Below are 13,127 nucleotides of genomic sequence, written 5' to 3' on the forward strand. Positions count from 1 at the left end.
CTGATAATTCATGTCAAGAGATGATAGAAATGTAAGGGGCATCCTGGAATAGCAGGCTTACAGGGTGACCTGGCCATACCCCTTGGTTACACCGTGAGCTTGGGGCTGGACCGCAGGAACTAGCAATGTTTTCCTCGCCTTCATGGAAAAGCTAATCTCATTTGGTTCTCTTGTCAGGCCTGCAGTAGGAGGGAGAATGGTGGTGGGTAAATGTTACTATTAATAAAGCAGGAGGTTTTTGTTCTCCCAGTACTTAATTTGCAGCATTCCTGAGAATGCAAATGCCAGAGTTTCACAGTGAGACTGACATAATGGCTTATTCAGTTACTTTTCTCGAATGATCTTGGAGAAATATTCAGATGTTACAGTAATCAATGGGTAGCACAGAAACAGGTAGAAAACTGTTATCTGCTGAACAAAAATGAATTAGAGCTTAGAAATGTTTCTGGGTTTGATTTGAACTTCTACACCGTTGTAATAAATGGAGTGCAGAGGGGCCTGAGCAATCCACAATGGAGAACTAACACAAGTTAATTCTTATTTCTTACGTAGTAGCTGTCGTTGAAGAGGATCTTACCTGTTAGAAAATATACAGTCTCGATGTGAATTTCCACTGAGAGAATCCACTTTAATTCATAGTAAATTTCTGCAGTGATGGTTGCTTATGTACTGTGTATTTGGTAAGAGAAAGGAGTATGGAGGTTGGAAGAGGAGGGAGAGTAGGTGGTGGTGCAACTTCTGCCTCTGCTAGTGGACAGTGTGACCCCTTGGGCAAGTATCTCAGTGGGGACAGCAGTCCATCCTCAGTAATGGCCTAGGTACAAGCTCTGATTTGAGCTCTGGGCTAAGCACCTCAATGTAGCTGGTTCCCTCTTGACAGATGTTTTGTTTCAACTCGGCAGTGTCAGTTTCTAACTGTCCTGCTCCGTGGTTCTCAGCAGCCTGTCAGAAATCTGTGCCGTGTATGGACCTGTGCTTCCCGGCTCAGGGTGTAGGAAGGACTCTGAGACGGATGGGATATGTGGTAGAGGAGTGCGAGGGTAGTTTTTTGGAGCAGGGTTGCGCGGTAAGAGATAAGGGGTTGTGGAAGCATGGCCTGATGTTCTGGTCTGTGGCATGAAAGTAACAAGCATGTATTTAGGTCAGGTTCCAGGTGAAGGTGGAGGTTTGGGAGAGAGGTGGAATGCTGGATTTTGAGAGCTGGAGCTGTGTGCTGCATTAGTAGTAGGAGAGATGTGCTTGAGATCCTACTTCAAAGAAGCAGTAAGGAGGATAGGTAAGGGTGCAGGATGGTGTATGGATGTTAGAGTGTGATAAAGGAATGGGGAAACTCAAGTTGGTCCGTGATGCTTAGGTCCTTTTTTGACTGGGAGGTGGGCAGAAATCGTTGTATCCTCTCTGTTAAATATTAATCCTTAAAACCTTCACATAAAACCTATGCAAATATAATTAAAGGAAAACATAGTATAAAATAATAGAAATAGAATTTTTATTTATAAAATAATACAAATATAATTAAAGAAAAACATTAAAGAAAAATAAAAAAGATTAATTTAAGGAAAATAAAATTAAAAGATTAATTAACAAAAATATAATTAAAGAAAATAAAAAAGAAAACACTGTAGATGTACTTCACCGGGGCATGTTCAAGTCCCAGGCACAGAGCTGTGAGTTGCTCTTGCTGTTAGAAGCACTGGTGGGTGCTCCAGCAACTGTGGCAACATGTGTAACAAACTAGAGAGCCTGACACTTAACATTTTTTTCAGTGTAAGTACAAAGCTGATCAAATTAATTCTAGACTGTCTCTTTGATAAAATGCATAGTTTGATTCCCTGCATTCTGTAGTATAAGGCCTCTTTTGTCATCCTTTAATCATATTCACAGATCTTCCCTGAGCTTTCTTCATGTTGTCACTATGCTTCTTGAAGGCTCTGTGTAAGTACTAGACACAGTAAGACACTACACACAGAACAGTGATCGTATCTGTGTCAAGCACAAAAATAAAATCTTCCTGCTTCTCCTTGATGTTGCTGTTTACGTATCAGCTGTTCTAACCAGTCTTCTGCTGAAAGCTTCTGTTCAACCAGTTATTACCTGACGTATGTCCCAAGTGTTTTATCAAAGTTCAGCATCCCTGAAGCACGCGCTCTATAGTGTGCGTATGGCATGCCCCCTTTGTTCCTGGGTACGCATTTACATTTTATTCTATTGAAGTGCACGTCACTGATCACCGTTTTACCAAACAATGCAGACTGTTCTGTGTTAGTAGCGTGTCATCTCTATTATTTATCAATCTTCTAGCCTTTGTTTTTACCTGCAGATTTTATCAGTATATATTATACATCCAGGTAATTTTATTTATATAAATATTTATATAAATATATATTTATATATATTATTTATATATATAAAAGTCAAATTGCATAAGGCCAATGCCAGAACCTTGTGAGGCCCACTAGAAATCTCATATAACAAATTAACTATCCAGTAGCCCTATTCTCTTTCTTGAGACTGCCTTTCCTGTGGTGCAAGCTGTTGAATGGGCAGTGTGCTCCTGAATTTTTTTATTTCACACCTGTCATTTGAAATCAAATAGATGGTGATATATATTTATATTACAACATCACACTGTAAACTCTAGGATCTGAAAACAGGCACACTGTTTGCTTTTCCAGTTCCCCTGTGAAATGCAGCGTAGGGTGGAGAGGTGGACAGGTAACCTCTTTAATCCCCACAGCTAAACCTTGCACAACTTGTGAACCCAAATCAAAGACACTTAATGATCACTTATATTAAAAAATACATCTTGGACCTGTCATTTTTTATTATTCCATTTAAATATGCTAGAATGATTTTGTATCTAGTTTCTGAATCAGAGTGCTAGGTATATCTGTATATGCTGTATATCTAAAGGTAACATGTCATTATTGCTATCTTTATCAGAAAAAAAAGCTTGTGGGGTCATCAAAAGTGTCTGAAAAGGTGCATTAAATCCTTGTTGACTGTGATAAGTATAATACTCTTCTCCATTTAATAATTCAGTAATCAAATCTTGTATTACTGCTGATAAGCCTCTGATTGCCCAGCTCATCCTGTTGAAATATTGGAACAACTTTATTTTACCTTTTTGGAATTTCTTGAGTTTTCCAAGAATTATAGAAAACTTACACTACAGGTCATATGCAGTACTGAGTTGGATAATCCCTAGGATGGTATTATATTAAGACTTGCAACGTATGCAGATCAATTCAGCAGGGAGAAAGTTCTCTGTCTTGCAAGACAGATGTAAAACAGTGGATGTGAGTAATAAGTTTATGTTAAATCAGATCCTTTCTGTATATTGAAAATCTAAAGAAACTTAACAGAAATTCATAATTTAGAAATGTTATTGTGTTGATATGATTATTTGAACACGTAATTTTTTTATTATGCTTTTATCCTCAATTCAATTTTAGGTGTTTTGTGTAAATTATCATTAATAAATGGCTCACTCATGTGCATAGATTATTTGTGTATGTTGACTACTACTTAAGCCAGATCTGTTGGGCCTCCTAAATTCTGTTCGGAGAATGCGATATCAGTAATGTAATAGCTGAAAGGTCAGAAGTTTCCACAGATGTTTAAGTTTCTAGTGTAAATGATACTTGCATAGTTTGAGTGTTTGCCAGTAAGCGTTCATCCTGCAAACTGGTGTATCTGTACGCAAGTACTGCTACTTGATGTTTCTGATATTGCTATTTTTAGAAGGAAGTTGAGATGCTAATCCGGTAACATCTTTTAACTGGTGTGTGACATGAGTTCTCGCTCCCAAACTATTTCAAAAGAAAGACTATTTATTATGGCCACTTTCCCTTTCCTAGCATCTGACTGCAGTTCCTTCCCTCTTCACTTTCAGTTGGCATGTAACTATACAAACAGCTGATACATCTATTATTCATCACAGAAGAAAGGGAACAAAAGAACAAAAAGTGAGAAGTGAGAAGGGAGCTTTCTCAGGCAGTTCTGCTATGGGTAAAATGGAACCTTTCTGTCAGCTCCACAGCTGCTTTCTGTCTCCTGTAATCGTTTGCTTCTCACCACATTTAAACCTTCTTGAAGCTTCAACTGTGCTGATCCAGTTGTTTTAAGGCAACTACCTGTTCTAGCTGTGTAGGATGAAGACAACTATTTTTAGCTGGTTCTTTTTTTTTCAAAATCAATTATTGGTTATGCTGGCAAGGCAAGGCGATCAGCCCCGTGTGTCTTTATGTAAGCAAAGCGTCAGTATATAAGCAAAGCTGTGCTCTTGGTTATGTTACTTTCCCTACTTTGGCCAAAATATACTATGCCAGTGAAAGTAACTTTAGATATGTCTTTGCCTGTAAATGAGGTTTTGCCAGTGCAAATATATTTATCAGAGAATGCTCTTTGTGGTCTTGTCAGCAGAAGTGTCTGCAGAGGTTTAAGCATTTATTGTAAACTTAGCTTATTTGGAAAAATGAGTGTCAAAAAGGTGACTATCAGAAAGATTATTATATGTTTATATATTCAAATCAAACGCAACCATTTTTTTAACCTGAGGTTCCTAAACTCTGACTAAAACCAAAACCTGGTTTAGAAGGCATCTGATACTTGGTTTGTGGGAGTCTGTTAATCTGACTAAATTTTTTTGCATTTGTTTTATTCTGAAAAGCTTTTTTGTTAAGCTCTGCTGATGGCAATAATGGAACAGTTAACTGGACGACTAAGCAAGCCCACAGTTATATTATCAGCAGAATAAAGGCTGTTGAGAGCAATGGTGAGTTTAGGTTGTAAATTTAAATCCCATGTTGGTTCAGTCAAATCTGCTTTTAATATTGCTCTTGCTTTTTCAGTCATGCTTTAGGAATAAGGTGCTATTTCAAGGTAAGTAATTTGGAAAATTTTACATTTCTTCAGTCTTTTAAACATTCACAGACCTGCGTGTCTTTGTGAGTCTTCCCCAACTTTTTCTGTTCCTGTAGCTTTGCTTGAAATAATGGCTGTGTGTATGCCTAATATTGCACATTTTCTTATCACGGCTGGTTGCTTGGAGATACCTCTGCAGTTTGCTTAGTACAATAACTTGTCTGTAACAATTTAAACAAATCTTTTCATATATGTATGTAAAAAGACTATTTTACTGCCATTTATGCAAGTACACATATAGTATTTTAGCTAGTGTACACTAGCTGAGAAAAGGCTTTGCACTGATTGCCTATCCAGGCAGGCAATCTAGATTGGCCCCCAGATCAAGTTCTTTCTGGGATTGTGCTTCATCTGCTAAAAATCAATGGGGAGAGAACCCATTGAAATTCCTGGAAAAAATTTCCAGGTGGATTTTTTTTCTGAAAATCATCAACATACAGGCTTCAACCTACATGGTAAATCTTCTGAAATTTCTGGAGATGGAGATCATCTGTATCTGATAATAGGTTCTGGGCTGGAGTCTGATATAATCCTAGCTGAATTCCTGGCTGGGCCCATGTTCAACACCTACAAGAAGAACAACTGGGACAGTTTCTGTACATGTTTCAAGAAGAGTGATGCGTGTTTTCCAGCCTTCAGTTCCCAATTAATCTATTTCTTTCCCAATCTCGAGAACTTCTAACCGTTCTGCACAGGTATATCTTGGGATCTACAGAAAGTCCTCCAAGGGATCTGGAAACAAGAAAGAAGAAAACAGTGCTGTCGAGGTAGCTGATGCTATCTTTTTTTTCTAGCAGGGATCTGTTGTGATCCTATGTAGTGAAGATTTTTAGTTTCCCATGGTTAGTTGTGAAAGCCTTTCACAGTCCCTGAGATTTCTATCTACCACAGGGAATTTAGAATTGTAGAATAGTTTAGGTTGGAAGAGACTTTTAAGATCACCAAGTCCAACCATTAACCTAGGACTGCCAAGTCCACCACTAAACCATGTCCCTAAGCACCACATCTACACGTCTTTTAAATATGTCCAGGGTTGGTGACTCAACCACTTCCCTGGCCAGCCTGTTCCAGTGCTTTAGAACCCTTTTGGTGAAGAAATTTTTCCTAATATCCAATCTAAACCTCCCCTGGCACAACTTGAGGCCATTTCCTCTTGTCCTATTGCTTGTTACCTGGGAGAAGAGAACGACCACCCACCTTGCTACAATCTCCTTTCAGGTAGTTGTGGAGAACAATAAAGTCGCCCCTGAGTCTTCTTTTCTCCAGGCTAAACAACCCCAGTTTCCTCAGCCACTCCTCATAAGACTTGTGCTCTAGACCCTTCACCAGCTTCGTTGCTTTTCTTTGGACTCGCTTCAGCACCTCGATGTCTTTCTTGTAGTGAGGGGCCCAATACTGAAGACAGGATTCGAGGTGCAGCCTCACCAGTGCCGAGTACAGGGGGTCAATCACTTCCCTTGTCCTGCTGGTCACACTATTTCTGATGCAAGCCAGGATGCTGTTGGCCGCCTTGGCCATCTGGGCACACTGCTGGCTCATATCCAGCTGGCTGTTGACCAACACCCCCAGGTCCTTTTCTGCCAGGCAGCTTTCCAGCCACTCTTCCCCAAGCCTGTAGCGGTGCATGGGGTTGTTGTGACCCAAGTGTAGGACCTGACACTTAGCCTTGTTGAAACTCATGCAGTTGGCCTCGGCCCATTGATCCAGCCTGTCCAGATCCCTCTGCAGAGCCTTTCTACTCTAAGCAGATCAACACTCCCACCCAACTTGATGTTGTCTGCAAACTTACTGAGGGTGCACTCAATCCCTTCATCCAGATCATTGATAAAGATATTAAAGAGAACTGGCCCCAGTACTGAGCCCTGGGGAACACTACTTGTGACTGGCCGCCAACTGGATTTACCTCCATTCAGTATAACTCTCTGGGCCCAGCCATCCAGCCAGTTTTTTACCCACCAAAGCATTTGCCCATCCAAGCCATGAGCGGCCAGTTTCTCCAGGAGAATGCTGTGGGAGACTGTGTCAAAGGCTTTACTAAAGTCCAGGTAGACAACAATCCACAGCCTTTCCCTCATCCAGTAAGTGGGTCACCTTGTCATAGAAAGAGATCAGGTTAGTCAAGCAGGACCTGCCTTTCATAAACCCATGCTGACTGGGCCTGATTGCCTGGTTGTCCTGTATGTGCCGCATGATGGCACTCAAGATGATCTGCTCCATAACCTTCCCTGGCACCGAGGTCAGACTGACAGACCTGTAGTTCCCCGGATCCTTCTTCCAGCCCTTCTTGTAGATGGGCATCACATTTGCTAACCTGCTAACCTGCAGTCACCTGGGACCTTCCCCGGTTAGCCAGGACTGTTGATAAATGATGGAAATTGGCTTGGTGAGCACTTCCGTCAGCTCCCTCAGTACCCTTGGGTGGATCCCATCTGGCCCCATAGACTTGTGTGTGTCTAAGTGGTGTAGCAGTTGCTAACCATTTCCCCTTGGATTATGGGGGCTTTATTCTGCTCCTCATCCCTGTCTTCCAGCTCAGAGGGCTGGGTACCCAGAGAACAACTGGTCTTACTCCTAAAGACTGAGGCAAAGAAGGCATTAAGCTCCTGAGCCTTTAACATTTCTTTCTTGAAAAGTGTCCAGCCTCCCTGGACTCTTTTGCCCTTCAGGACTGCCTCCCAAGGGACCCTGTCAACCGAAACTCTTAAACAGGCCAAAGTCTGCCCTCCAGAAGTCCAAGGTAGCAGTGCTGCTGACCTCCTTCCTTCTCCAAGAATCGAAAACTCTTTCATTTTGTGATTGCTATGCCCAAGACAGCCTCCAACCCTCACATCACCCACAAGTCCTTTTCTGTTCAGAAACAAGAGGTCCAGTGGGGTGCCTTCCCTAGTTGGCTCACTCACCAGCTGTGTCAGGAAGTTATCTTCCACACACTCCAGGAACTTCCGAGACTGTTTCCTCTCTGCTGTATTGTATTGCCAGCAGATATCTGGTAAGTTAAAGTTCCCCATGAGAACAAGGGCAACTGATCATGCAACTTCTCCCAGCTGCCTATAGAATATTTCATCTACCTCTTCATCCTGATTGGGTGGTCTATAGCAAACTCCCACCATGATATCTGCCTTGTTGGCCTTCCCCCTGATCCTTACGCATAAACACTTGACCCTGTCGTCAACATTCTCAAGCTCTAGACAATCAAAACACTCCCTAACACACAGGGCCACCCCTCTGCCTCTCCTACCTTGCCTGTCCCTTCTGAAGAGTTTATAGTCATCCATTGCAGCACTCCAGTTGTGTGAGTCATCCCACCATGTTTCCATAACGGCAACTATATCATAGTTTTCCTGCTGCCCAGGCAATTCACATCTGGCAGTCTGCTGTATTAGATTAGTATCTAGAAGTTTGTGAGTATATTCAGTTTCATGCCTAGATCACCTAAGATGATTACAGATTCATCTCCAGTCTCAGGTAGTCTTATGAAAATAATTGTGGGGTTTAAAAGCTTCTGAAGAAAATAGCATTTCACTTGTTTCATTACTGAAAAGCAGTGATTGCTGTAGTGGGCTGCAGACTCATCATTTTCCTTCTGATTTTGAGGGCGCTTCATAGGGGAAAAAGAAGAGAGCTTCCTGACAAGGGGGGCAAGAACTTTTGAATTCTTAATCTCTGTACTTGTGTCATTACAATGTGTTTGTCATTATAAGGTCAGATTTGTGAGTTTTTTCCTTCTGAGAGGCATTTTTAGACTTCCACCAAGATCACTGTTTTATATCTGCATGAAAACCTTATTGGTATGCTCCAGCAACAGAGAACATCTCATTACTAGGAATGGGTAGGCATTTAGTGGTGGCAATAGATTTCCTCTGACAGACAAAAGAAATACGTGATATGTTTTTTTTTCAGTAACTGCTGATTCTATTATCCTTCTTCCTTTCTAAAGCTGTTGCTTATGGAGAAAATATACATTAGTTACTGTTCTTCCTGTCTGAAATGGATTTTCATTGTAGAGTCAAAGCATCAGAAATGGAAAAATGGATTTTTTCTAGATGCTTGATGCATTTTCAGCCAGCCACCATATTTTTGTCAGCTTTTCTGCTCTATTAATGTTATAAATTACTTTTTCAGCTTTTCTTGAAAATATTTTAAAGGAAATGAATTAGTTTCCTTGCTCTATTTACAGCTCATTGACGGAAGTGAGTGCAAAAGTTTTTGGGTCATCAGTTTACTAATTTTAATTATACAAATCAAATAGCTATGTTACTGTACTTAAGTCTACATAATTAAAATTACAGTAACTGGTTCATTAACCACACAAAATTGTAATAAACTATTTAAATTTCAGGATCCGTTTTAATTTTTTCTTTGAAGTGAAATTAGAAAGGTGCTCTGTTCAGTACTATGGTAAAAGCAGTTTCCAAAAGTGGGAAGAAGCAACTGCTATGGAATTTGATCAATAGTATATCCAGAGCTTGAGACTATTAATTCTGCAATATCAGCCTTGAAGACTGGGAAGTATGTAACTAAATGTAGAGGTCTGCATTACAGATGTCTGCATCTCCTTTCAGCTGCCTCTGCAGTCAGTGGAGATCTAGACAGTGTAGTCAGGAATCTAGGACATGATTCATCTCATTTTACAGGAGAAATCAAATTAATCAACCCCTGGAAGCGTCTGTTTCTTCTCCGCTGACTATAAAAGGAGCCTGACTAACTCAGTGGTGGATGTTGTTTCTGTAGGCATCTAAAATTAGGTGAGAGAGATTCCACGCGGAGTACATGGTTCGGGGGATGGAATGTCTGTGATTAACACCTAATTAGCAGTGGCTTTTTAAGCGGATCTCAAGTAAGAAGGTTGATATAATGATAAATCTGGAGAAATTATACCAGGATTAGAAAATTCCATGAGCTTGATCCACATTTCAAATGTATCTTGCTTATTGATCCAAGTGTTGAAATTTGCCCTTTCATCTTCTAAGAGGTATGAGTTTGTTCCTATGAGTTTGTTACGACGACTCTGAAGTGTCTTTTGGAGTCACTTTTCCCTGTGGCAGGACCCCCATGCTGTACGGCCTATGATCTTTGTTCGGAGACGTGACTTCTCATAAAATTTCTTTCAGTTTAGCAAGCAAGGCAGGTAGCTGTCTGTCTCTGTATTTGTGACTTATCTTTATTTAGCACTTGTGTAGTCCTCATCTTGTTAACAAAAATTGTCAGCAATGATTGATTCTTTCAGGGTATTGACTTAAAATTGAATAGTAATATGGAATAGAAATACGACCTACTGTGTGTCCTGTTAAGACACCATGAAAAATACCTATTATATCAGCATTCTCCATTTATACTTAAATTTTTAAACTTGTTGATAAAGTGGTTTCTTATCCATTTAATGTATCATAATGATTTTTGTATCTTCTAATTCATTAAAATGTGTATATAGTACTGTGTCAAATGTATTATACCTAAATAAGATTTGCTTTTATAAGCTAAATTTGTAATTACATAAAAAATAGCGTATTGCATTTACATATGCTGGTTGTTCTGAGTTAAGTTTCCTTTAGGTTTTTAATTCTGAGTCCTGTAAAATATGCTTCATTTTTTTGTTTGGAATCAGTGACACCTGACTGGCCTATAACATCCTATGTCCTTCCATTTTATCCTTCAATACAAGTACAATAACGAGCTCTCTAACCAGGTTTTTAGATGTATGTTATCTGAACTTGCTGGTCTAAGAAAGTCTAGCTTTAAGAACTAGAAATCCTCAGCTGAAGTGAATTGCTTTGTCCTTTTCTGCACAAGAACTGAAAAATCTGCCACTTCCATTCAGTGAGGAATCAGTACCATTGATTGGTAAGGTTCCTCCATATTTCTCATGTTCCTTATTTTTATGTAAAATATCAAGAAAACATGATTGCGTCATTCATTTAATGTATTTTTATTCATGTAATGTTACAAATAAATGAACTATAAAATTACAATAGCCTCCCTTGGGTTGTTTTCTTATTGCAATAAAAATAAAGAGCTTGTACAACTTCTGAAATCCTAACATAGCCGGTTTTGTTTATTGCAATGTTGGAAGGGATCCTGTTGGGCAAAGAGGGGGTTTGCTCTGCGTTCTGTTCTTAAATCTACGCACCCTTTTAAAAAACTTATTAACAGGTATCTAATATTTGTTGCTTTCCTTATCCCAGATACCCACATTGCTGTTGAAATGCATGCTGTGTTCTCTAGAGCATGTCTCATTTTTGCTTTTTTCTATCTCTTATCTTTCCTTCTGCTTTTCAGTGTACACAATTCTGTCTAAGGTGCACTCTGATCGGAATGTATACCCTTCTGCTGGAGTTCTTTTTGTTCATGTTTTGGAGAGAGAGTACTTTAAGGGGGAATTTCCTCCTTACCCAAAGCCTGGTATGGGATGCTAAGTTCTTCCATATTATATAAAAATGTAGAAAAAAAAAATGTTTAAAAAAATTCAAGTCTATATAGCATACTTTATGGTTCAGCATATAACATACAAAGGACAGTTTTTAGTTTCTATTGAAATATCTTCAAATGAAATAAAATATGTGGTCCTACAAGTTTAAAATGTTCTGGTTTGTGATCGTCATTTGTGAAAAGATGCACATAATTGTTTATTGTGACTGTGTACTTTCTGATTAGGGAAGGTGTAATAACACATTATATATCTGAGATTAGGAAGTATACCTTTTCTTCACTTTTGCATTAAATAGGAAATTGTGGAAGTTTAATAATTATGTCTGTTAAAAATGCCATTTATCTGATCACTGTTTCAGACATAGTATGTATCAGGCTATGTGAAGGAGTACTTTGAAAGCATATAGTAAACTTGAGACAAAATAGAAGAGTAGATCAAATATGAGACTACATAATGATGTTTTCATTCATTTAAAACAAATATTTCTGTGGATTCAGCCTTCTTCCTGTATTTAGGAACAGTTTAATGTTAGTAAGCAGTTTGTTTCTAGAGAAAGAGCTGTGATTTCCGAAGTATGGTGTTTTGACGTACACTAAGGTAAAGCTAAAGGATCAATTATTGGCAGGTTAGAATATGTGTAAGCAATTCGAGGGGGGTGGGAAGAGAAAGAGGGCATTCTGCCCCATGTGCTTATCAATAATGATAAAGAATAATAAATATATGAATATAGTCTATTTATATAAATATAACTATCCTGTTTTCCTGTAAAAATAGGAAAAACCTATAATACATGTACAGTGCACACATAATCAAAACCTGTTTCATTAATAAGCTTTTGAATTGATTTGAGAGAACTATTTTCAAAACTCACTTTAAAGAAAAAATAAGCTTCTGTTAGCATTGGTTAAATTTTATCATGAATAAAACCAAATGTTTTAAGAATTTCTACTCCTTGAAAAATGGATGTTTTCCCTGACATGTATACCTGAGTCTTCATTTCACGTAACAGTGACTGGCAGAGTGAAGTTTGCCTCTGTGCCAGTTTTGGCACATAGATGGAAGGAACCTGGAAATTTTACTAATGGTGGATTGTCTTTCGAATCCTTACAGCCCCAGCCTGTCTCGACATTCATGTGATTCAAAGGCAGTATGAATCTGATTTCAGATACTGCTGAAATTGCTGTACCCACAGATGACTGTGATCATACCAGAAATTTACTGTAAGGCCAGATGATACCATGCTCCTTTTATTTTTGTCTGCTGTGCTGGATCATTAGCATGGCCTACCTTGATGAAAATGTATCACGGGTGGCTTTCAGAATTTTCCCCAAATCATTCATGATGCTGGGAATTTTATTATGAATGCAATAGATAAGATTACTGGGATGTCCCAAGAGAATTGCAAGGAAACTTGTGTTACACCCGGTGCTGGTTTGGTGTGGTTCTGGTCCCTTTTACCCACACTCAGATATGTAAATGCATACCTGAAATCTAGTTACCCTTTGGCAACAGGTCCTGGTCTCTTTGTTCCTCTCTGGAGGAGATGACAGCTGTTCTTTCTTCACTGGGCTCAGTTTCTGCCTTCTGTTATCTGCCTGTTCTCTTCTCTTGTCACTTGTCCTACAACGGCTGCTGTTGCCCTTTCAAAGCCCAGTTGGAGCGCCGTGCAGAGGTGTCTGGGCAGGCACAGAATGGGTTTGCCTGAGTTGTGTGCCTCAGCTGGATGGTGCTCATGCCTCACTGGTGAGGATCTGGTAGTGCTTAGGCACATCTG

At 39.4% G+C, this 13,127-nt stretch overlaps 1 protein-coding gene across 3 annotated transcripts in view; it reads left to right on the top strand.

Moving 5' to 3' along the window:
• Window positions 1-13,127, top strand: part of SGCE (sarcoglycan epsilon) — a 38,838-nt gene that overhangs the window by 6,406 nt on the left and 19,305 nt on the right. For 2 of the 3 annotated variants that reach the window (XM_068404520.1, XM_068404522.1), the window contains exon 2: window positions 11,203-11,325. In XM_068404520.1, the coding sequence (XP_068260621.1) occupies window positions 11,203-11,325 (123 nt within the window). Of the gene's footprint in view, window positions 1-4,672; window positions 4,778-11,202; window positions 11,326-13,127 lie in introns of all 3 variants that reach the window. The other variant, XM_068404521.1, reaches the window with a different exon arrangement.

Source organism: Nyctibius grandis, chromosome 7 (assembly GCF_013368605.1).
Source record: "Nyctibius grandis isolate bNycGra1 chromosome 7, bNycGra1.pri, whole genome shotgun sequence".
NCBI lineage: Eukaryota > Metazoa > Chordata > Aves > Nyctibiiformes > Nyctibiidae > Nyctibius > Nyctibius grandis.